This window comes from Vespula pensylvanica, chromosome 10 (genome assembly GCF_014466175.1).
Source record: "Vespula pensylvanica isolate Volc-1 chromosome 10, ASM1446617v1, whole genome shotgun sequence".
Taxonomy (NCBI): Eukaryota; Metazoa; Arthropoda; class Insecta; order Hymenoptera; family Vespidae; genus Vespula; species Vespula pensylvanica.
Window position 1 is genome coordinate 3,776,709 of NC_057694.1, and position 26,942 is coordinate 3,803,650.

Genomic DNA, 26,942 nt, shown 5'->3' on the forward strand with positions numbered 1-26,942 from the left:
ATTCTTCAAAGCGGTTTTAACTACATTTTTATAAAGTCTTACGACCTCAAGCTCAAAGTCATAGAGATGTAAACGCACCGGTCGAAGAAGAAGAAAGAACGAAAGAAAGAATCAACTCCAAAAATACAAAATTCGTCGAATTATTAATAAAAGTTTCAGAGAATACAAGAATACGAGGGTTAACGTATCTCGAAAGTCATGAAACTCGACGTGTGCGAAGCTGCACCGAGATACGAATACAATCTCATATAGATATCATCATATTTATTCTGATAAGTATCGTTTTAAAAAATTAATCGAATTTTCAAGCAAAGTATCGATCCGCGATTTTAAAACAGTCGTAAAAGAGTCATGCTACATACGTTATATCGACAGCTACATACTATAAATAATTTCGATGACTCGGTTTTAAATTGAATAAATACCGATATCTTGATCAAGGTTGTTATTCTTGTGTGACATACGTGCCGACGTTGTACGTCTAACTGCTCGAAATATTATGAAAATAAGTATAAATTTTAGTATATATATATATATATATATATATATATATATAAAATAAATTTCTAACGAAAAGTCTCATCGTAATGATAAATCTAATGACGTCTGGGCGATGACACATAAACGAAACTACTATATCTTTCTCTTTCACTTAATCCATGCGTAAAACTTTTACGTAACGGTAAGATACGTCGTATTTCGATGATTAACAATTTGTTTTGCGATCGACAAAGGTGACTCTTTGTTCGACACAAATACCTTACGTAAGCAGATAAACGTATATATGCAAGCATATAGAAAAGATTAGGTTCTTTCAAATTTTATTCTTGTTTTTTGAATGGCTGTTTTGAATACGTTCGTACGAATATCTATATCTCTGACAAATACGATCACGCTTAAGTTTTTCGAACGAAAACAATGCTTTTGATTCACGATTGATAAATATATCTTTTATATACGTTGCTCCCCATGCATTTTTAATAAACAATGAAAAAAAAAAAACTTGGAGACGATTAAAACCCGGGTCCGTTCCGATTCGTATAGATTTTTCCTGCTAATATCGAAAACGTCAGCATTTTTCCAAAAACAATAGTTTTAATAAAAATGTGGTAATTAATAAAAAAAAAGAAACATTCTTTTAAGATACAAGCACGTTTACGGAAAGACACGTATGATTATTCATTTATCATTGCATCATGGCGGAAAATAATTATAATACGCGTATCCAAAAATTTGGAGAATTACTAAATTCGAATATTGCTTATGATGTTTTTACAAAGAAATGAAAATTACTCGTGATCGTAAACGCGTTAGCGAATACAAATATGAATATATTATATTGTAATTTGGTACGGAAACTAGAGATTTCCGGAATACGCAGTGCATTATAAAAATAAATAAGTTTTAATTAAATGTATCAGAATGGTATGCATTTATTCTACGTGAATGCAAGGAGCTCGAAACAGTCAGCAATCCGTACAGAGAAACGAACTATGATTATCTAAGGACGCGACAGTGGGGTCATTGACAAGAGTTAAGCCAGATGGAGCTATGGCCTCCGCGAGGCCAAGCGTGAAACGTAACGATGAAACGGTATCTCTTTTTGTTAGGATCGATCGATTTCCAAAAATAAAAGCGAATCGGAAGATATAGAGAGAGGTATTGTTATTTTTTGTAATTGATCTCATGGTCGGATGGTTTTTATTGAAAAGGGGTTAAAAGGTTGTAACGCGAGAGGGTGGCGTCGTGACACCGAACGACACTGCTCATGCTCCGTAAAAGCAAGCCTGCTAAAGAGCCCGGAGAGTAGAGGCTCGTTTGTGAAAGGATCGATCGATCCAATCGGAATTCGACTCGTTATCATCGTACTTTGCATAACGATAGACATTTCTCTCTGTATAAGTGAGAAAATAGAAAAGGAAGAAAATTAAGCGGATCGTCGTGAGAAAATAAAGAAATAAAGAGAAAAGAGGTAAAAAGACGATCTCATGGAAAAGGAGTCGAGAGGAAACAAGTGGCGCTGGCATCGTCGGCAGTCAGAAGCCGCCGGCTGGGTTGATGACGGTGACGGTGGCGTGCGATGAGAACGACGCTTCTAGTGGCATCAGTCGACGTTCTACGCTCGTACAACGCGGAGCTCGATGGCGTGTAATCTTCCTCGAGTTCCTCGATAGCCGCGTGCTCGAGCGGACTTGTCAAACCTAACACGCGTTTTATTTTTTTTCGGGAATCATCGAATTTTTTTTCTTGGCAAGGTAATAAAAAGAGAAGATGATGCATGCCGACTTGAATATATCAAAATTCTACTCGAGCGGCTTCTACCGCGCGGATTATCGGACGAGCGACGCGCGCACGTAAAAAGGACTCTTCGCGTCCCTCCGATATACAGAAAGAGTGAGGGAGAAACAGGAAGAGGGAGAGAGAGATAAAGAAAGTATAGTCCTTTGAACGACAACCATCATCAGAATGGAACCCGCCAAAGATCGTCTCACGACGCGTTACTGTGGATATCGTCTCGCTGTCGAGATATATGAAAAGAGTCTGGTCAGAGCAGACAGACCTGCGACTTGGTATCTCGCATCCGCCATCCTGGAAGAATTGGCTGGTCCTACGATAACGAGCACGGCCAGTTGTATACCGAGCATCACTAGCGCGACAACTATGATGACGACGACGACGACTACAACGAGTTCAACTACGATGGCTATCTCAACGAGTCCCAGCATGCCATTGAGAAGAAAGATCGAATTCTCTTTTGCCTGTCCCTTCTGCGAAGGGACTCTATTCGAACCCGTAACCACCAGCTGCGGACACACTTTCTGCAGGAACTGCATGGAAACGGGAAAAAACTGTCGCGTGTGCGGTCAAAAGATTCTCACCGTCGGTCAAACAAACGTGCTCGTGCAAAGGCTCGTGGAAAAGTGGTGGCCACGCGAGGCAGAGGCGAGCAAAGCGAGACACGAGGGCGACCTCCTCATAAAGGAGGGTGACCTGGCTCAGGCTCTGGATAGGTACAACCTCGCCGTACGACTCGGTGAGTACGTAAACGCGCCTGTCTTCCTACTGACTCTCCCTTTATTTCTTTCCTTTTATTCCTTCCTTCTCTCTCTCTCTCTCTCTCTCTCTCTCTCTCTCTCTCTCTCTCTCTTTCTCCCCTTTAGGAAAGATCCTTGATCTAACCATTTCAGCGTAACCCTTCGCACTACCGATGTGTTCCCTTCGCGCGCGATTCCGCCAGGAATCAAGAACGTTTCGTAAGGTATACGCCACGGTTACGTAAAGACCGTTATGAAACGCCAAACTTGGATAACGGTAACGTTTGTAGAAATCGCTTTGTGCGCGAAGATACGTCCAATAAATGTACGAATTCGTATACCTGCGACTGCTAAATACTAATAATGAAGAAAGGACAAGCGTAATTATCATGTATTTTTGTTAGCTTCGTATGTAATGCAACTCGATGTACGATAATTTAATATATTTTCAATATTTATTTCGTTTTTTGTAGGAAAAAAAAATACGTCGATCGTTCGATACGAGCGACCGACATGAAATATCGATTTTTTGTTTTACTTGTTTACGATCGAATCGCAATATCGGCATAACATCATTTACTACATAGTGTCGATAAAGTTATCTCTTTGTTAGAGTAGTACACTTTTTTGAGATGAAACTGTCGGGAAAAGTGACACGTGCTTTCCTTTCTCCACGCGACACGACGGATCGAATATAACGCGACTCTTTGGAATCGTTTTACTTTTCGTTGTTCCCGCCTTTCAGTAAATTTCGCATTGTAATTTTGATCCCGATCTCATCGACGACCAACCGTTTCATAGAAAAATCGATGCTCGACAAACCGTCCATGGCATGTATTCGATGATCTGCGTCGTATAACCTGGGAGTATTTTAAAAAGACTTATCTAACATCGTAAAGTCTCTTAAGAAACCATTCGATGAAGTCGAACACTTACGAAACTTCATTTTTTCTTAAAAGAGATAAAAGTTAATTTTTTAAAAGCTTTACATCGAACGTACGATAATTAGTTTACTATATAGGTATAAAATTGAATAAAATTCATTTTATGTAAAATATATTCAAATCAAATATAAAAATATCAAAAATAAAAATAAAAATCATTTTATATAAAATTCATTTTTTCATATGGAAATATAGAATCATTCCGACAAAATCCCTTGCGATATTTTACATGATAAATGTGAACTTTAGAATAATAGAAAAAAAAAGAATTTTTTTGTTACGATATCTGGTTCGCTTTTTATATTTTATAAGGGACACGTTTACGAGTCGAAGAAATATCGATGAACATTTACAAAATAGGGGAAGGCGCGAATAGATTTGCGAACTCAAAACGGAGAATCTTGCACACGAGCTACGTGCAGACGTTTGTCGTCTCTTCTTCGCGACTCGTAAAAGCCGCTTTTTCATCACCCTGGCGGCCTCTGGTTGACGACCTCGTCGCGAATAAACTACGCAAACTTCTCCTTTGTTCGAATTCCCAGACATTGAAATATCTCGAGAGCTTTGAAAAAGATCAAGACGGTACGATGACCGATCGAATGAGAGCGCATCAAGGACAGATAATACGTATTAATGATATACGAAAATAATTCTTTTTCTCTCCACGGAAATCATTTCAATGGTATTAAATAAAAATATATATCTGGACTGGACGAAGATATCGAAAAAAAAATTTATCGTATTAAAACATTCGCCATTATTTAACGAATTCTCGAAAGAAATCCGATTACGATTTCGTTGCATTTTCACAGAAATGGCGGAGAAGTTTATAACGACTATATATATTTCGAAATGGTCGAGTACGCGAGCGCAGCAACCGAGATAGGTCGACGCACTGATGCAAGTCCAGATATAAACCTGATAATCGTTCATGGCCCCTATTTATACAGCAAGCACAAAGATGGATCGACTTCTACGATAATCCGTCCTTTATCCTTTCCAAGAACCGAAGCTCGTGTCGATAATTTTACTAATCTCTCTCTCTCTCTCTCTCTCTCTCTCTCTCTCTCTCTCTCTCTCTGTCTTTTATATAATAAATACTCAATAATATCGTTGAAGCTAATATCGTCGCACGATAAATCGATGAATATTCTATATTTACAGTTATTCGATATATCTTTTCTCTTCTCGACTCTTTTAATTAACTCGTAAAATTGAAAATAAGACAAGAACCACGCGTGGCTTGACGTAGAGTAAACTAATGTCTTGAACGAAAAGGGATGAGACTGCGTTCGAAAACGACAACAACGACTGCGACTGCGACTACGACTACGACGACGATAAGTTCACGGCCAGTCTGAGACGCTGGTTATATAACGCTTTGAAAGAGGCTCGAATGCGTCGGTAAGAGCGGACTATTCCGAAGGCACGGCGTTCCATCGTGGAGAGTCACGGTGGATGCACTCGGGAGACAAAGAACTCGGGTCGCTGAGAGAGAGTGCATCGTACGTACGTACGATGCATATGTCTACGCTATGTCTATGTGCAAGAGTATAAATGTATCTACCTACGAGTGTCTGACTTACATATATACTTACGTGACGAGAAGCATGTTGTGCGATCAGCTTTTCCACGTAAACTAAAAGCTCACGGAAATTCATGGATTTCTCGGTCATCCTTGGAATCTGATGACAAAGATAATCAGAGGACGTTTGTCTCAAGGACGATTAGTCACCGTACTAAACCGTGCTTTATCGTGATTGTTTTTCTTCTATCTAATCGCTCGCAAGTATCTAAGGAGAAAAAGAAAAAAAGATAAACAAATTTATCCTACGAGACGAACCACAACAATCTATTTTCTTAATCTCGATTTATAAATGCTATTTATCGAAGTAAATTCCAATGCGCAAGATATCTCTAATTGATCTAATATCTCATTTTCAAGCTTAAAACTTTCTTGCAAAAATCACGGAAAATGATGAATTCTGAAATTCGATCTTTCTACTTGCACGCTCCCATCTGCTCAAACCACTTGATTAACCCCAAACAATTATGATAATAACGCCCTTCGATTTACATTCTCGACACCGAAAACGTAGGATTGCTTACCTTGGAAAATCTTGTCCTGTCTCCTTTCGTGCGAATTCGATGTTACGATGGAACCCTGCCAAATTCTGGATATCTCTATCGGTCCTCCGATACACTGTTGCTCCTTCTCGTGAATATCCCGTGGGAGAGGCCGAATCCAAGGAAGGACGTGCCCGCGAATTCTAAAGAGCCACCGGAGGTCAAGGACGTGCCCGTAATACGTTCAAACCATTCGCGAAGAAAGCAACGCTACCGACCTTGTATTACTATGCGATCGACTCGTATATTTGACGAGCAAGAAGCTCTCACCTTCGCGATAATTCCTTTGATAATACTTTCCGATTGTAAATCGACTTAACGAGGATGAATATTTCCCTTGAATCTCGCCACAAAAATCTTCTTTTTTTTCTTTTATCAAATCTCGTTTTCTACGCATACGCGACGGACGTGAAAGTGTGTCAAGGTGCTTCGCAGAAATAAAATAAAAATTCGATGCGGTGCGTTCCAAATATAGAAGCATAGAAAACTTTAGAATATTTGCTAAGGTTGGTTACTGGTCTTACATATTAATGAAATCTATGAACTTTCTACTGTTTATCAATTATTTGGCTGTTCTTTTTCTTTTTTAACTAATATCTCGAGAAACGTACAACGAACGTGTGAGCCTTTTTTTAAATATCGATTAGAGACCAGACGAGAGTAATATTCGTTTCGAATCATTTTTTGATGCCACTCATCTTTGTCTTCTACTTTTGTAACAGTTGAGACAGAGATAAATACAATCGACTTTGTTCAATTCCGCGGGCGAAAGTGGGTCGCGTCCTCGATCTTTCTGCGGTCGTACCCATTCATCGTTTGAAATTTTTCTCGCTCGTAACGACACCTTATCCGACACCATAAGTCCTTTACGTGAATATAATATTGATTTTAAGAATCTGACGTTGTTACCCTTCGTACGTAAGTATGTCTCTAGTTATAACTCTCCGAACTCCCTTTTTGATGATTTTAATTTATCTTTTATTGTTTAGAGTTGTTCGAAGGCTCACACAATATTTGATGTCTGATGTTTCTATAGGTAAAAAAGAAAAGTATACCACGGTAAACTCAAATTTAAAATCGTTCCAAATTACTCAATGGGACAGAATTGAGTAGAAATTCGACACGACCCATGAAATCTTATTAATTATTATATATATATTGTTAAATAAAAGAATAGTAAAAATATAATTTTAATTTTATTTTACAGATAAAAATAATATTTATTACTTACTTTTAAATGAAATTGTAAGTAAATGCATTTCTTCGTAGTTATCTTAATTTAAATCGCACGTGTTACAACTTCATTTACATTTCAATTTCCCGTAAAAACGTAAGAAACAATATTTGAATTTAGTCGAGATATCAAGAATATATAATACTGCTTTGGGATTATATAATTAACCCGAACGAAATTAATTCAACGTAGTATTCGCGATTTGTGTCAAGGTGAGAGAGCCAGATTTTATGTTTCTTCCGTCCTCTATCTACGAAATGCAATATTTTTGTTATCAATAGAAAAAACAATGATGCAATAATCCTGATCCACTCGAACCTACTGAAAACAAATATTCTAAATTTTTCCACATTTTATATACAAACTTAGCGTTAATTTAATAGTCAAACTCCTTTCAGATAAGTCGAAACGACGAGACGTTTATTAACACGAATGACAAACCTAACGACATCGCTAAATAATCCGTGACAGAACTTTAATGAAAATCTATCTACCGTGGAACAACGTCGATCAATCAGTTGCGACAAATAGTTCGTCGTTCAAATGCACTGTGAAAATATCTTGCTAAAATAACAAAAATGTAAAAAGCATTCAACTAATGTCTCTTCGTTCGGTCAACGTCGTGCCAAGTAATGTTTGCCGTCTATATGCTTTGTACGTATAGATGTACGCATAGTTTCGACATAGCTGAGATTCTAATATGCGCAATACGCAGTGCGAACTACCTCTTCCTTACTGCGGTATTATACTGCGGGAGAAAACTACGAAATCGTAAGAAGTATATGGAAATAGCGAGTAACGTGACCTTCAAAGAATTTGTTTACTTTATACAAAATTTACATGTACTTATATACATAACAAACGAATCGTTTTATACACCGTCAAACGTAATAAGTTGTACTCGTCTAACTATCGTAAATCGATATATCCTGTTGGTCGACATACTCTTCTTTTACGATCGAGGCTAATTTCTCGTTGCTCATTTAAAACAACGAGCAATGTCGATAAATATATATTTTAATTACAAATCGATACAACCACACCATCTTTGAAGGTCTCTCATTTGTTTTCTTTTTTCTATTGGGCGATCCTGTGTTTTTTGAAGGTCTCTCATTTGTTTTCTTTTTTCTATTGAGCGACCTTTGAGATTGTATACAAATATTCCAAGGATTTTCTATGTATATCTCAATACAAACCCATCGAAGGACAGTCTCTTTACTTTATATATTTTACCAGATAATTTCAAATAATTTTCTAGGATCTTAAAACAATGATCCGAGTTCATCGCACGATCTTCTATGTCTTATTATCTTTCGATTTCGAAATGAAACGAAAATCTTACGACTCTCGTTCTATCGTTCAACCGTATATACCTACTATTTACTACTGTTGTTTGCAATTGTCATCGTAAAAAACTACGCAACAAAAATATTAATAGTATTTTATCACGTAAGTTCAAAGAACATGATTTGAAATTCATGTCTGGCCACGTCATTAATCGGTAACCCAACGAACGTTCGATAAAGATACTATTTAAAAAATCAAAGTTGTTGTTCATTTTGAACTTTCCTTATATAACATATAACACTTAAAGGTCAATTATGTAGTAGAAACATAGAATTTTTAATAGTTCCAGACAAAGTGACTTTCCATCGTTTTAAATTACGTCGAATTCTATAAATTATCGTAACAGAATAGATAACATTATTCGTTATAAGAACTCGTTATAAGAAAACGACGTTATAATTTTGATATAGCGAAGCGAAACATGAAATTCATCTTGCGGAAACGGCTGGGAATTGATCCGAATTTAAATAGGATTCTTGCGACGTGTGTCGCCCACTCTCTCTCTCTCTTTCTCTCTTTCTCGTCGCTGCTGTTACGACCTAAGGAAAATTACGTAAGGAGCTCGTTGATTCGTGCTTCGGTCTTACTCATTCGCCGGCTCGCAATTGCGTACGTCAATACTGTGATTCATCGTTTAATCCAGAGTTCCCGATTCCCGTTTTTATTGACGAAATGCTCGAAATAAAATAATAATGTAACAAGGGAGGTCGATAAAAGAGAAAGAAAGGAAGACAATAAAGAGGAGAAAAGAAATAGAAATAAAACGAAGAAGGAGAGTTCGTCGACGTCTTCTTTTCGCTTAGCACGATCGAATTTCTTCGATGAAAATCAACCGAAGTTTGTATCTTGTCTAAAGAAGGCAATACGAAGAGAAGTGGAACGTCTACTTTTAAAATACGTTGACAACTCGCTTCTGATTCGCGATTGGTCTCACGAGAGGCTGGAGTCCGTTTTTCAAGACCATTAACTTCGTTTCCCTTTTCAAACGTGTTCGCATCTAACGTAAGAGACGAAGTAACCTCCTTTTATCACTTTTTGGTGAAAAGATCTAACGGTGCAACGAGTTACGACATATCGAGATATTACCTCACAATCGGTAGGTACATATACGTTCATTACGCAGGACCGGATTCCTTCGGATCGATCACCTTTTACGTAGACTCTACTTCAAAGTTTCTTAACATTCAAGAATTCAACGATTTTAAGTATTGCAAGAAGATCATTATATACACTTGTTCGATAATTACTCGTTCCTTCGACTCATTACTATTCGACTTGGTCTATTCCTGTTAAGGATAACTCGATCGTTCTCAACGAAATCGAAATGATCTACCTACTTTTACGTCGATCAAAAAATACCAAATGGTTTCTTTTCGTTTGCTAATTATAGATAATAAGTGTTACCTCTTATCTCGTTATCTCTTTGAATGGTGAATTTTTGAGAATTATAAAAAGTGACGTGGTCTACTTGGACCGTTGACGAGTTGGTCGTCTTACGTAATCTATAATAAATACTGAAGCTGATCGATATTTCGAAGTGACATCCACCAACGAGTCCAAGCGTCACGGCCTTCTTCATTGTTTCGCGATCTTCTTTCGATCTCGAAAAACTCGAATCGACTATCGACTTAATCGCGCTGCTTATCGAAGACGTATACGAATAGCAACATCCTTTATCACAGCTATCGATACTTCTAAGTGTACGTGTATTTTCTTTGTACCAAATTACGAGTGCGCATCTTATCGACGCAAGAACGCGCGGGCGCGAACTCGCGTTTACTTACGTAACCTTCTTCTTCGTTAATACTGCCCGATGTTTCATCCTATTCGGGAAATAGAATCTATACGCAACGTAATCCATTAATTTTCTCGTTATGCAAAACTTTCGATTTGCTACCCGTGTTTCATACAAGATTTCATCAAGATTCTACTGCTATCGTAGCACATCTTATATCTTACAAATGCTTTTCTATTTCTCTTTCGATCAACGAACAAATGTCTTTCTCAATGTCTATTCTCAAAATCGTAGAAAAAAACGATTAGTATGTGCCTAAATCGTTCGACATTTTTATCTTTATCGTATCATAAGTATAGGATGGACTCTAAATTCATAAGTGATTTTTTAAATTAATTACACTTCTTCGAGACTTTTAAACTACATTTTTTTCAAATCGTAAACTTAGCCTAATTTGTAATTCTATAATTTGAAAAAAAAAATTAACACGAAAAGTATTGAAAAAGAATAATTCATTTCTAAGATCGTCTAGGAACTTTTACTTCGTATTATCAGGAACAAAGCCTTCACTTTATCTTTATTTAAAAATGATGATTTATATATATAAATATTTGATTTTATAAGTCAAATAGGGAGAGAGAGAGAGAGAGAGAGAGAGAGAAATCAATACGATAGTGTGAAATGTAAAAAAGAGAAAATTTCTGGTGACAATTTGGCGGGAAACGCCCAGTGTACAGAACGTCCAGATACATATGCATGTATGTATATATGTATGTATGCATGTATATCATGGCCGGTCGATACGCGGCGGTCCAGTTACGTAAAAGGAAATAATAAGAGAAACCGGGGAGGCATATTTGTCGAGATAAGATAGAGAACAACCGCGGTCACGTGCTCGTCGTACTGTCAAACTCCTCTGTTATGTAAACTTTGAGCTCTCTTGGCGATTCGCCATCTGCCGTCGTCACCGTAACACCGAACCACCATCGGAGACTTCTTCGACTTATTTTCGGCGTTACGCTGATTTCTATGATACCTTTTTTAACATTTTCACAAAAAAAAAAGAAAGAAAGAAAGAACAAATTTCGAAATTGTAGCTACGTACGATCGATATATCGCGCAAATTTTTCAAATCGAGATCAATTCTTTGTACATAATTTACGATCGAGTGGGTGGATGGTTTTTCCGCTTTGAAATTTTCTGATTATGTGAATTTTGCGATGATTCAGAAAACTATTTTATAAATCATCATTTCTCTTACGTATCGTTTACTTTGTTACCTTCTCCAGGAATATTTTTAACTGAATAAATTTTTGTACATGTTTTATAAATATATATATATACATGCATACATACATACATACGTATGGGTTCCAGCTTGTTCCACAATAAGACGTACGTTATGCAACGCACAAAGATGCTTTCCTTTGTTCGTAATATTAATGAGTGCGTAACAACGGTTATTCGGCTTCGACGAGCAATTCTACGCTATCGTCCGCAACATCTGATGCGGATAACGCTTTATTCTTATCGTTACACGACCAAAGAAAAAACGTTGTCCCTCTACCTCGCACTCGTCCATCTTTATCGAACGATAATTATTTTTTATTCATCGACCTAATTATAAACTTGTTAATAATTTTTTTCGATGAAAAAGAGGAAAATAACAATATAGATATCCTTGACTCTTTTAAAATATCTTTAAGTACGAGATTTGTTATTAGAGGATCGATTCTGTTTAATTCGATATCGATAATACACAAAAACGCATTGTACGAACTTGTTTACAATAGCCAACACTCGAGTTTTTCTTCTTGCTTTTTATTTATTGGCTATGAATCAATCAAAAAGATTAAATCTGTAGCGTCATTGAGAGAGCAGTGAAAAATAATTGAAAGCTTCTTTGTGTTGTTAATAATTTCACGGTGTAATTTTTAACGCGGGAAAATTGTCAGAGAGAAAGACTTCATTCATACTTGTTCTTGGTTGCGGATACTCTTAAATCTCAAGGAATTTTGAGATATTCACTCATAAATACGGCGCAGTTGTTAACGCGCTACTATACATGAGCGTTATGTATTCCTACGTTAAATTCGGGAACGACGAGATTAAACCAACGCGACGCGTAGCTCCTTCCTCGTTGCCAACTCTGCGTTCTGAGAAAGTAAACACTGAGCTGCTGCTACTGCTACTGCTACTGCTGCTGTTGCTGTTGCTGCTGCTGCTGCTGCTGCTGCTGCTGATATTACTCTTACTGCTGCTGCTATTACATCGAAGTTTTTATCTACACGATCTCTCTCCCTTTTTTCATTGAAAACTCTGATGAATAAATTGCAGAATGATTCTGCGATACATTGTAAGAAAAAAAATCTCTATAAAGTTAACGTAAGTCGTTTACAATGAAGGAATAGAAATAAAAAGAAAGATAACGAGGAGACAAAAAAATTGGTGGATGTTAATACTTCATTAGAGAAATAGTAAAGGAAACGAAACGGAAACGTTGTGAATACCATTACGAGGAATGAAATAACGTTCGGAGCGATCTCTAATTTAATCTAACTTCGTTAAATTGCTGTCGTTATAAAAGTGTATATGTATATGTGTTAAATTCATATATATATATATATATATATATATATATATATATATATATGGGCATAATAAAATCCGTCGTTCGCCACGTAACGAGGATCTCATTCGCTTTAATGATCGACTCGCTAGATCGCTTCGCAGATTTTCATTGACGAACAAATAGGTTAACGAAAGAAGAATGTAACGTATAGAAAATATTAGTTTCAAGAGAAATGGAAATACGTTGACTTACTCACGCATTCAAAAGACGAAATCGGTCTAACAATTCTATCGGCCACGTGGCCATAAGTGAGTAAACGAGGCAGGTCGTACTTCGTAGTGTCTTCACGAGCCGAATCTATCTGCTGGTTAAAGATCGGCCGACCGATTACGTAACGATAGATTTATATAAATGGTTACGTTGACACTAGATCCCCGGCCGTAGCCGCCTCAGCCATCGTTATATTATCTAACGTGGAGCCGCCCCTCTACGATCCGGGTACATCAACATCTTCCTCTGCGTCTTGCTTTTTTACTTATTCAAACAATCTCATAAAAACTCTACGAATCAAATGTTATCACCGTTTAACTACAATAATTGCTCAGCTAGGCAGTATTAGCTTTTTTTTTTCAAATGTCATTGAAATTATTTTATCGAAATTTCTGAAAGATAATATTTCGTTTTGTTAGTTTCAATAAAATGTTAAGCGTATCATTTACTACGTAAAAATCTTCTTCCGGGTTTACGTAGATAACAAATAGTTGATGTAACACTCTTCGTATTTTCGATATATTTGACGTTTTTTTCTATTAGTCTAATCTTTCATTTTTATTATGACAATTATATGAATGATTAATAATAAATATTAAAATTGAAAAGATCGATCGACAAACGTGATCTCGTCGATAACAAATTGATGATTCGTAACGCATACATAGTACGACAGAATCGCGAGCTGTATCGAAGATCCTCTCGCATAGTTGACCCCACCGAAATTTCGACTCCTCGTTGGTCTTTCCTCGGGCAAGATACTTTCGCCGGGTCGCGCAAGCGCGCGCGCGCCCGTCTCGCGCAGGGCTGACGTTTCTGTCAATTACATAATAAAAAGCGTTATGTAAGGACGAACGCGTCGCATAAACGTGGCTAGCGCTCGACTTCTGCCCGTTCAAACGAAATTAATCATTCGATAGCGTGAAATCCTTTGTCGAAGTTAGATATCACATGAGACGAATACAAATAAAGAATGGATAGAGTACGCGTGAAAATCTGGTGAAATCGCATTTTGACGTTACGATGTTATCGTTTCGCTCATGCGTTACGCGTCTTTAGATGACATAAGCGCTCGATGGTAATTCGGTACACGATAAGTCGAATAAATTACGACCGTCGAAGGGAAGAAATCGTGAAGTTGTTCTAAATATTACCAAATATACTTCTTTTTTTTTATCCTTATTAGTATTTTTATAGACTTTTTTCCTCTTATCATTATTTATTCTTTCTGATAGCGTTTCACTCTATTTCGTTTTTGCGATATAAGCAAATTTATAAATAGTCATTAATTCTGGAGAAAGTTACATGTTGTTACATTATTGTTATTAAATCGGTCAAATAAGTAATATCGAAATTTTCAATACTTTATGTCTACATAAGCAAACAAAACTGTATTCGTTAATTTTTTATTGGAAATTTTTTACTGAAATTTACTTATTAGCCTGGCTAATATTATACTCTTAATACAATACTATTACATACTATACTATAGTATTGTTTATTTCCATACATATTTATATTACAAATTCCAATATTACCTATATATCAATTCCATGAGATATTAATGTTTGTCTAGTATTACTCACCTGTGTTTAGTTTATCCTACTTTCTTACGATTTTCTCTTCGAATAGAATTTTATTATATCCTCTTGTATTAAAGGAAACTCGATCGCATCCGAGTCAGCCATAGAATACTGCACCTGAAGTGGCACAATTGTCGAGGACGAAAGAATAGGTCAGAGACAGACAGGAAACTCGATCGAACGGAAGCATCGTCGAGGGAGTACTTGACCGTGAAAAGTGCCTTAAATTATATACGTATACATCTGCAAAGCACGACTAACAGCAAACTCGATGAGCACCACCGAGTCTAGCTCTGTTAACGTGCCTTCGAGAACGTTTCGAAGCACCGTCGATAATCCGTCTAGAGAAAGTCGAAATCGTCTCGTCGATCGGAAGAGATAAGTGAAAGAGGAATAAATAGTACTTGTCTCTAGTTGTTTTCTCGTATTCTCGTATTTCGTGAATACAGAAATATACAAAAAAAAAAAAAATCCGATAGAACACAAGCTTGATCTTTCTCGAAAATACATCGATCGTTTTGGCAGAAACGAAGAAAATATCTATTATAGCATCGAAAATTTACGATGAAAATACGATAATAAAGGTGCGTCGAGTTTAGAAAGATGGTAATCTTTGTTCTCAGAAGATTACGTACTTATCGCTTCCACTCTTGAGAATAACATCGTATCTGTTGACTTCGAATTTATATGGCATCTTTCAGACGGTACGTCGTTCAGAAACAGTGGCGTATCTTCGCTTGATATTCGGTCAAGCATGAAAACTAGAAACGAATCGAAGATAGATATATACCCGACGATGATACGAAACGTCTCGCATTCTATCGAGAAATGTCGAGAACCTACGCGTGTCGTTGAGTTTATAACTATACTTGATATCATTACGTAACGTTACTGTTTACAATAAGCTAGGTAAGTACGACTCGCCGAGACGTGTTAGCCGGTTATAAACAATAATTTCCGTCCTTATATTTCGTGGAACTGAATGTATACAATGTTTGTTGTTCTTCCTTTCCTCTCCTTTATTTCTTTTCGATTAGTCAGGATTTACGCGCACTGAGTACACAATGTGACTTACAAAGGCGGTTATACACACTAGTAGAAAACAACCGAATACAACTTTATTTTCGAAGTTAAATTTAATCGATTTCTTCCAAAATAAGTTTTTATGCAAAAGGAATGATATACGTACGTATTATATAATAGGAGATAATTATTGTACTAGTAAACCCTTTTAAAAATTAACGTAACGCGACATAAAGTTGTAATTGTTTTTATTTTTTTCTTGAAAGAATATATTATGCAGTATACTTTATGTAATATGTAAGAGAATAAACATTTGTTTAAACTCATTCCTTTGTTTTGTAACGTTTTTGAAGAATGAAAAAAGCTCGATTCAAGCTGGTATGACATAATAAATAGACAAATGAAAATTACATAGTAATTTACATAACATTTTTAACGTTCATCAATGTCCCATTATATAACTTATTTTCATAAGGAAACAAAAAATATGGATTGTAAATGACTAAACAACGATGGTAAGGTTTAATCTGACGATTCCATCGCGAAAACGTTTCGTAAGAAAATACGTGTCAACGTTGGCGATTTCATCGATATTTCGTTTTTGTTTCGCGTTCGTAGAAAGGATTCGATAATCAATTCTCGACCGGTTTCGTACAGTATTCCGATCATATGCGCGAATAACGAATAAGGTGTGTTGCTTGAGTTAGCTTTTGCATCGAGAAATCATTGAAAAGCTAATGAGTAGGAATGAAGAAATAAATAAAAAATGAAATAAATCCTAAACGATTATGACAACGCGTGGATGTATACGAATCCCTCGATTTCTCAGGATGATGCAAAGAATTACGTACCGATGGAAATAGTTGCATATTATTTGGCAACTAGCGCCATCGAAGTGATAGTCTCTTCGCTTCTTTCGGTGTTCTCTTGCCCACGTGTTGGATTCTATCGATCGTTGCCAGCTAACGAACGAAGAACGAAATGCGCGCGCGTCTCTGTACTCGTAACGTCGTAATGTAATCATTCTTGTGTATAGATTCGAAAATACGTTCATAATATCAATTACTTGTCCAACATTTTTCTTCCGATTGTTAAATGATAGATAGATATGATTGAAACGATACTTTTCATAAAACGAAATAATCCACGCTTATAATACCTTCCAAAGAAATTTCTATTCCAAGATACTTATTTTTAACAATTAGCATCCCCAATTAATACCCGAGAATAAATTATATAAGAAAAAAAAGAAAGTACATAATATGCATATTATTACCGAAATTCATTGTAGGATTAAAATTCGATTGAAATGATAATATAATATCTATCTATATCTAGGACATAATAAGTATATATTTTTGTGCGATATATAGAATAAGTCTGAGCATTAGAATTCGTACCGGCAGCCTGGCAGCGATATCGAGGGTGGCTCCTGGTTTTTGTCTCTTGGCAAAAACTTGACGAATGAAAAAGGTTGGGGAGCGAAAAGGTAGGAAGGACGAAACGGCGCGGCGGGAAAGTAAATTTCGCGATGGGATGCGTCGTAAGCTGATGCGCCAGCCGATGCGCCGGACGATGCTCGTCGTCGACTCGTTGGATCGAGTAGACGTCATCTGCCCCGGCACGGCGCAAACAGCCAGCCGGTTACGTAAAGGTCGGTCACCCGGCCACGTTCTTCTCCGACAGCGTTGCCTGCCATCGTTCCATTACCTCGCGCCCTTAACGCGTCTATTGTCGAGCCAATTTTGTCATAAATCGATACATTTATTTAATATCTCTCATCGTATCTCATTTTTCCATTAATAGAAACATTTTTATAAATTTTATCCACTTAGACTACGTTTTAGTTCGTTATAACTTATAATTACATTTTTATAAATTCTATACATATATCACTTATAATTACAATCCTCTGTTAGTATGTTAGTTGGGCAATATCACTTGTCAATCACACGTATTAGTATTTAACATAATAATTGGTTTAAGAAGATTCTTTTTTTCCTTTTTATATTAATTCATTCCTTATGGCTTCCTCATTGCATGCAATTACTTCGTTCTGCGCAGCGAATTTATCTTATGCAATGATCTAAATACTTTTATTGTAATTTATAAAAAACTGTTCATTAAGTGAAAAATTATATCGATTTCGTAATAGTTTACGTTAGTTCACCGATGGTTTATTAAGGGTTTCCGATCGCAAAGAACGGAACGGACGGTTGAAGAACGGTCAAAGAACGGACGAAAAGAAATACTCGTTCGAGAAACATGCGATTATAGTTAGTTCGTTCGTTCCGAACCAACGATCGATCATCCGGAGCAAACCTTGGCATTCGATCGTAGATAGAAAACAGAGCACGTCTATAGCTAACATCGCGACAACTATTGATCTTACTAATGAATGAACCTGTTCATCGTACTTTTCTCTATGGAAGCTTCTTTTTTTTATTTCCTCAAGATAAATAAGCGTAAGTAGAAATATGTTTTTTTTATCGATGATCTTATTAACCTTTCATTACCAGATATAATGTAAATGGAATACGATTCGAAAATAATGCATAAAAACTTAAGGAAACAGAACTTGCAGTTGAATTTTTGAAACATTTCGATATGATCGAAAAATTATGAATATCAATTATGAAAATTTAACAGTAAATTTATTAAAAAAATTTATTTTCTATCTACAAAAAAAATTATATATGTAATATAAAATTTAATTATTAACGTAATTGAGAATAATCGAATAACAGTTTTACTATTTGGGATTAAATACGAAGATCGATCTATCGAAAAGGGAAGAGCTATCGTACTTTAAGTCATTTTAACGAGAATTTCGATGAGTTAGGTTCTGAGAAGCGCGATTACAATCTCAACCTAACGTTAAGAGTTTCTTAAGCGACGAAGAACGTTAGAACGAATTTATTAGGCGAGAAACGTTTAAGGCGCCTTCGCTTGTAAGCTCTACCGCGACGATATGTCATTACTACTAATAGCTGCTTAACGATTAAACGTATTTCAACTTTTCGTACGTTCTCCAAGAGATCGTGTGTAAAATAAAATTTATAGAAATTTGTCGTGTCGTATCAATTATGAACAAAATGTTCGTTTATCATCTCGAAAATCGCTTTCGCCATTTTTCACAATATGTTTGGAATCGTTTCATCCATAAACCAATCCGATTAATCTTGCAAAGAATTTTCAATCGTTCGAAGTTATCCTTTCTCTCACGTTTCGTAGAAAAAATCGACCCGTATCGTTTTCGATTCGTCATTTCTAGCAAACAAAAATTATGCTTTTCTCCGTCACTCGTGGAAAGAGTCAAGGTTGTAGAACGAAAGGATCGATTCGAAATATGTGTGTGTGTGTGTATATATAGATCTTGCTATAGCTAGAATGAGCTAACTTACGTAAGTCGTTCTCCTATCTCTATCGAGATTGTTCCTTCGATCGAGCAAGAAGAAAATATGCATGTGAAAATGAAAGACCATATTTTAAATCGATCTTATCCATTTTTGATAATATAAATACGAATGTTCCAATTGAATATTGTATATTAAGAATTTTTTGCACTCTCTTATTTTTATGATATTCATATAAATTTATCAAAACGGATACGAAGTAACTCGTGTAATAATCGAATATTTCATTTATTTTAACAATTGGCATGAGCCGTCGGTGCTCGTAGCGCGTGCCGGAAATTCATTCTCCACCAACATATAGAAAGAGTTCTCGCCACGAAGGCAATGACATTGCTCACAATGCCAGGATGCACTCCCGTCGTTTGCACCCGTCTGCCTCCGCTTGTCTCCGCGTCCACTCGACGTCACGCTCTCCTCGTCGAATCGACTCTTCACGGTCCACGCTTTCGAAGTACGCGTCTCCTCTCTCCCTCCTTTTCAAACCGATCTCCTCATGACTCGCAAGAAACGCATTTAAACTATCTTCGGTCTTTGACTATATTTGGTCACACGTTCGACGTACAGGAACGAACCACTTGTCATAGAGCTTCTCTATATATACAAAATTAGATATACTACGTACAAGTTTATTTATTTAAATAAGTCATTTATTATTAATTCAATGTCTAAATATGTTATTATATAAAAATAAAATAATCGAACATGTACAGTTTACATATATATGACAAACGATTATTTATTCTTATATTGAAAAGTATAAATTGAAATAAAATAATAATGAATAGGGAATAGTTGCAATCGTGAAGCCAACTCGAACTGATTATGTGAGCCCATAAAACGAGAACGTAGAATCTATTTCGAGATAGGTACGATTATAAAATAACATTCATCGTCGTGTTAAGCCTCGGACTATCGCCACACTCGTCTTCGCATCATATACAATTTGGCTTATCCGACCAAACGATTTCAATTTCGTATTGCTTATACCGCAGGGTAGTTAGTAGGCAATTAATATATATCAGTAATTTGTTTAATCGACCATATCGACCTAAATTCGTACTTGTATATCTGAAAGCGTAAAGATATTAATCTTTAAATTTCTTCGATCTATGTTAGATAATAAACGTATTTCTCAATAGTTCAAAACTATCATTTTTTTAGAAAAAAATTCTTGCAAAATCTATAATTACTTGATAAATTGTATATCCAAAAATCAATAATCGATCAATCAAGTTAACGCGATGATAACTTTTCAGTTATTTTACGTTACAGTTGATCGATTTAATTAACCAAAAGTTTCAAATTACGAATCAATACATCCTCCGCACATCGATAAAAATGTCAATTTGAAAATCACATAATATCAACCTACATAACTAGTTTCTCGTAATTACAGAGAACAAAATTTGTTTTATCTTTGACTTTTTAAACAAATATGAGAAAGCTTTAACCAAATTGGTATTCTCGGCAAGAAGAAATGATGATGAACAACAGGTTCTACGAACGTTATTTTCTTCTGTTTCAGTGCCAAACAGCCCACTCCATCTTAGCAACAGGGCCCATGTCTTGCTCTTGTTAAAAAGGCCGCAAGCGTCTCTCACAGATGCCGATCAGGCGGTTAGGCTTAGGCCTGATTGGGGCAAGGTGAGATTAGCATTGTCTTTTTATTTCTTTTTCTACTTTTCCTTTGGAAAAGAACAAAGTAAAGTTTCTTCGTGTCTAACGATGATCTTATCAACAGGGTCATTATAGAAGAGGAGTAGCATTATCGGCTTTAGGTAGATACGAAGAAGCCTTTTTCGCCCTTTGCATTAGCGTTGCCATCGACAAGAATCCTCAAGTAGTACGGCACGAACTAACCAGGGTAGGTAAATATAATTTCCTTCTTTTCAACTAGCTGCTGCCAAAGCGTAAGAGCCAGGTAAATATAAGAGAATAAAAGTTCTTCGTTAAAAACGATGACGTTTCTTTCGTATTCGTCGTTGGGAGTTTAACGACTCATTGTCGGTGCAATAGTCGTCAGGTGAGTTACTCACTCGTTATCAACTCTCTACTTTTTCTTCCTAGCTGACCCTTAACTGTAATCTTTGTATTCTTTTTTCTTTCTCTCGCAAGTAAAGTAGAGCCTTCATTATTTGAATTTTCTGTAATGCATGTTCTGTTTATTTTAACAATTGGTCTTTTATTATTTTATTATCAAGAATAAATTTATTGACCGAACAGTCTCTTTTACATCTTATTGTTAATTCATATATGGAAGGTTCTTCTGTAATTATGAAAATAAAAAAAAATATAGCCATTTGTAAAGAGAAGAGTGAGGAAGATAGAATAAATGATAGCGTTGCACGAACCTTTCACTCTGCTCCTTTCGAATAGACTGGAAACTCTTTAAAATCCGTTCTTGCATTATCTTTCTAGGTGTTGCATAGAATGTTATTGGCCGATTTACGTCGGCAGAGCGTCATGCAGCAGCGCACACCGTACAATTTAATAGAAGGTGTGCCCCGCACGAGAAGCCGTCACCAATTAACAAATCCCAAGCGTAATCGACGTGCCGCGTTTAATAGTTCGGATTGCGAGGACGATAGTAGTGGCGGCGAAGAGGAATTCACACAGGTATGTTGTTTCTTTTCTTATTGTCCTTTCCTTTGCTTTTCTATTATTTTCATTATCTTCGTTTCTTTTTTGTAATCCATTACTGTACTAAAACAGTAACACGAAAAAAAGACTACGTCATTTTATTTTCACATATTTTTATTTAACCTTCATCCGTCCGACGAACTTTTGATAGGGCTGTGACCTATGACACAACGTAATTAAAATGTAATTAATATATCTTTTTGCTAATGATTCAAGCGCACTGCATAGATTACGTAAATATTATTGCTATCATCGTTGATATCGTGACCGCGATAAAAGGTGACGATTAATCAGTAATCGTTCACCGCGTCTAATTATAAACATGATACTCGACTCAATGTAGATTCCTACGTGACTGTCTATCATCGTGTTTTTGACCACGAGAGAACTATAATTAATCGGACAATGAGGTATTCCATTGTTTGAAAACCTCTCCGAAATCATTCGAATTTGTAGAATGTGAAACCGACCTACTCAGGAACAGCTAGCTACCTTTTGCTTTTATATAATTTTATTGTTTCTTCTTTTTATCGCAGACGATAAGTCGAAGACTTCTCTCGAATAACGCCAAACTTCAAACGATCTTGGACCGAGTATCTCAAGATATGGAAAAACTGAAAAGTAAGTGACTGAAGAAAAAGAAGAAAAAAAAAGATTAATTTTTTGTATTTGAAACGATAACTTTCAACCTCGATTAATATTTTATACGAGTATAGTATCAAAAATTTATCGTTTATTTAGGTAATTAAGTTACTTTTTTATCAAATATTTCTTTTTCATATTTTATGATAATTGAAATATAAAATCGATTTAAAAATTAAATTCCATCGAATTGAAGCAATGTTACGTACGCGAATAAAAAATAATAATATTTATAATTTATTATTAATTTTTCACGCGAGTATATTGACACTAAGAATAGAAAACTAAGTTACAAGACACGGAAGGTTAAGTGTGACGATTTCATAAATACTTACGTGCATATCATCTTAATTGTGAACGTTTAAAAACGAGAATCCTTTTCAGGAGTGGAAGCAAGACCGGCGGAGGTTCTATTACCGCCATTCGCGGATGGAACTGTCGGTGAATTAGACTGTATTTTATGCTGTCGACTACTTTGGAAACCGGTAACAACACCGTGTGGGCATACGTATTGTTGGATGTGTCTAGATAGGTGTTTGGATTATTCCTCGGCCTGTCCATTATGCGTCACATCACTCGCCGACGTAAGTCGTTTTTCCATTGCAAATGAAAAATTTTTTTTGATAAACGTAAATTTCACTTACATATGATATAAGTATTACAGTGAAAATATTTCGATAAATAATCGAAAAAAAAATATATATATATATCGTTAACGTACTGTAAATTTTTAAATGGTAAAATTAAATCGATTAAATTGATTAAATCGATTCCGCGGCTTGTTAGTCACGAACCGTTACTCATGGGTAATATTTTGCAAAGATTGGAGGAAGAAGACTCGCTCGGACGCGTTCTTATAACGACGATTGCAGTTTAAATAAGACAGAATGCTTTCTACCGTTCAACGATGCCTCATAGATCTTTAACGATCGTTCTTCGCGGTCTTTGTGGTCACTACTATAAGCTTCCGCGTTTGTAGAGCTATTAGCAATTGTCTATATTTAGGTATATTATCGGTTAATAACGAAAATTCTCTTGGTAAGAAGAAAGGCCACCGAGGGAAGCGACACCCGATGATTTTGTGGTATCTCTACGATCTTCTTCTTCCTTTCTTCTCTCTAGCTATTAATTTTATTTATTCGCAATGCATTGCGCAACGACGAACGAGTCAAGTTTCTGAGAAAGCATTCCGAGATTCGAACGTACGATATTTCACTATTAAATTAACATCTGCGAAAGAAGTTCTCGAAAAGCATTACGTTTTGTCTGACACAATGGATGAGATGGAGCAAAAAGTCTAACGCATTATTCTTTATTTGCAGTATCTAGCAAGTAGTCAAAAAACTGTGACCGACTTCATAGAAAAGGCTCTGAAGATAGTAGCACCAACTGAATATGCAGCTAGAGCAGCGAGTCATCGACTCGAGTTGGTTCAAGGTCTCGGTCTTTTGGATAGCGAACAAATTGCTGTATTTGTCTGCACCACTGCATTTCCATGTGTCGCCTGTCCCTTATTCGTTTACGAGCCTAGATATCGATTGATGGTCAGAAGATGCGTGGAGAGCGGTGTCAAACAGTTTGGTATCGCTGCGTGTTTGAACAAAGAATCAAGCGGTACTAAAAGGTAAGATATTATAATTGTCCCTATCGAATTTAGAAATGATTCGATTCCTGATGATTTGTACTTTTGATATTTCCATAGGTACGCGGAATATGGCACGATGCTTGAAATTCGAGATCGCGTGTTACTGAAGGATGGCTGTAGTATTCTTAGTACGCTCGGGAGAAGAAGGTTCAGAGTCCTTTCTGGTGGTGAAAGAGACGGATATGATACAGCTCATGTTGAATTTCTAAGGGACACAGTGGTACAAGGAAATCAATTATTGAATCTGCTGGAATTACACGATAAGGTATTTATGTTCGTTAATTGCGGATAGATCAACAATAAAATTCATCGATTAGATCAGGAGAATACTGTGGGGTTCTCTTACAGTGAAACAAACAGCTTTCTGTCTTGGTTCCAGGTACGAGCTAAAGGTAGAAGATGGTGGAACACAGTGCCGTCTTTTCAACAATCCGAAATTCAACGAGTCTTCGGTCGCATGCCCGACACGGAAGAAGATTGGCCGAGACTTCCGGACGGACCTTCGTGGACGTGGTGGTTATTAGCCATCTTGCCTCTTGGTCCGCAACTTCAAGTTGGTATATTGGGTACTACTAGTTTGGAAAAGAGACTGAGAGCTATCGAGAAGACTTTAGATCACATGGAACAGAGACAACTCACTGTTGCGCCTGCACCGTCGGAAGAAACTACAACTTCTTCGAGTATTTGCAGAGATAGACGGGCCATCACGGAGAGGACGGTCCCAGTTTTTCAGCAATCCTAGAGATTTTCTACATCGTCTTTTCTATTCCTCTAGATTCTTTAAATAAGACCTTCGCCTAAAACTCCAACGCGAAAGGAATAGAAGAACGACCGATCGATAATCAATCTTCGACGATGGATAGATTAACAGATTCGAGATATATCGACTTTCTCGAATCATTCTACTCGAATCCTTCCTATCTTTCTTCCTTCCTTTTCCTCTCGCGTCCTTTTAATCAAGTATTTTCGCTCGAGTGCTCGCTCCAATAATTTGGCACTCGTTAAACTCTTAATCGGATGCCTTATCGACGAATTAATATTACGAGCGATTTCGCAAGAGCGACATATCCGGTGTAACAAAATAATGTAAAAAATTTATAAGCTAGATCGCTAAACTCGATGAGGCAAGCCGATTTCCTTTCCGCTATTGCAATATGCAAATCTGTTCTTCCAAAATATTATATATATATATATATATATATATATATATATATATATGTATATATATACATACACATACATATATATATATCTATGTATATGTATATGTATATACACACGACACGATACTATACATTTATGTGTACACCTACGCGCGTACGGCTGATAACGTTTGCCGACGAAGAGCTGATTATTATATAAGGTTTTAACGCGTCATAAACAATTTCTTAAGCTCTCACATCGTTTCAAGTCCGATGCACACTTTACGAACGAGTAATCAAACCTTCGACCAAAAAGATAAATACTTTTATTAAGAACGTTATTACTCTTTATGCTCTCTTTCCAGCTCTTTATTCATTTCACTTTTTACATATACGTATACATATAACGTCTCTCTTTCAGCTCTTCAAAATCAGTCGCTATCGTTGCTAAAGGATTCATAATCCGGCCGTTTTTTTTGCCGGAAAATGGATTTTTCTCGAAATTTTCGTCGTTCCTTCTATTTAACGGCGCGAGGAGCACTTTTAAAGCGGCACGAAATGTAGACTTTTTATACCACTCAAATTTATTCCGTCATCCATAAGACTTCTCGACCATGCTAGCGTATAGTAATTTATTTTCATGTTACTTTTAATATCATTCTTAGAGGTAGAAAGTCTAACGAACTAGAAACGTCATATCAATCATGCAATCAAGTATTTACAGGAAGAATAGATACGTTTTCGTTAGAGAATATATTACGATGACACTATGGCAAAAGAAAAAGTACACTCTACTACTATTTAAATAAATGTTATAAAATTTCTATCGTTAGCACCAACGACGCCGTCGATACTTTTTCGCATCGACGACGAGGATAATCGTCCGCGAATTCGCACTATCAATATTTTTCCTATCGAAAGTATATGAACGTATGAAAGAAGAAAGAAAACTTTTTTCATCCTTTTATAATCGTTACGGATTATTATTATTATAACGTAGACATGTATGTACGCGAACATAACCGACGTAATTTGTTGTTTTCGCGACGATTAAATTAAAATTATACTTTAAATTTATACTCTATTCTCTAAACTTTTACGAAGTTGTGAATCATGCATTGTGATATTATTCTATAGCCTAACTTGTATATTATTACTAAAGCAACATTACAAATATTATGTAATGCTACGTGACTTTCCATTTTTACTTCAACATTTCTATATTTATCTTCATCTCTTCATATTGAACATTGTAATAAAATATTATGAAATCGAAGAATTTACGGTTTACATTTGTTACAACTACCATATTATATCTATTAAAATACTACACGGTAACTTTGAAGGGTCGATCGTCAAGATCGTCCCGTTTCTTTTACTGTTCTACGATTGGTAATCGTGTAGTTGGTATCCAATTGAAATCATTTGATCGATCGTTTCTCTTCGCTCTCTTTTGTAACTTTCAATATTTTCGTGTAGTAGAAGGAAATCAAGCGAAGAGATCGAATCGGGATCGATGTAGAAGCCTCGAGAACACGGAGAAGCCGAGTATGATTGGTAAGGTTGAATATTTGGAAAAATATTCGG

The 26,942-nt window shown here is 36.2% G+C and overlaps 1 protein-coding gene across 1 annotated transcript; it reads left to right on the plus strand.

The window, feature by feature from the left end:
- The first annotated feature begins 1,854 nt into the window (after window positions 1–1,854).
- LOC122632587 (LON peptidase N-terminal domain and RING finger protein 1) lies at window positions 1,855–25,691 on the plus strand. The gene is made up of 9 exons (XM_043819561.1): window positions 1,855–3,034; window positions 20,812–20,930; window positions 21,028–21,150; window positions 21,705–21,902; window positions 22,463–22,547; window positions 22,953–23,152; window positions 23,891–24,192; window positions 24,271–24,478; window positions 24,593–25,691. Exons 1-9 carry the CDS (start codon window positions 2,467–2,469, stop codon window positions 24,953–24,955), a joined length of 2,166 nt encoding a protein of 721 aa, XP_043675496.1. The 5' UTR covers window positions 1,855–2,466; the 3' UTR covers window positions 24,956–25,691.
- The last annotated feature ends 1,251 nt before the right edge of the window (window positions 25,692–26,942 follow it).

What these genes read in the sequence shown, in the direction of transcription:
- LOC122632587 (XM_043819561.1), top strand. Translation starts at nt 2,467, where the DNA reads ATGGAACCCGCCAAAGATCGTCTCACGACGCGTTACTGTGGATATCGT. An exon ending in TTAGGCCTGATTGGGGCAAG is followed by an intron (nt 20,931 to 21,027) that starts GTGAGATTAGCA and finishes TCTTATCAACAG; the next exon opens with GGTCATTATAGAAGAGGAGT. An exon ending in GCGTCACATCACTCGCCGAC is followed by an intron (nt 23,153 to 23,890) that starts GTAAGTCGTTTT and finishes CTTTATTTGCAG; the next exon opens with TATCTAGCAAGTAGTCAAAA.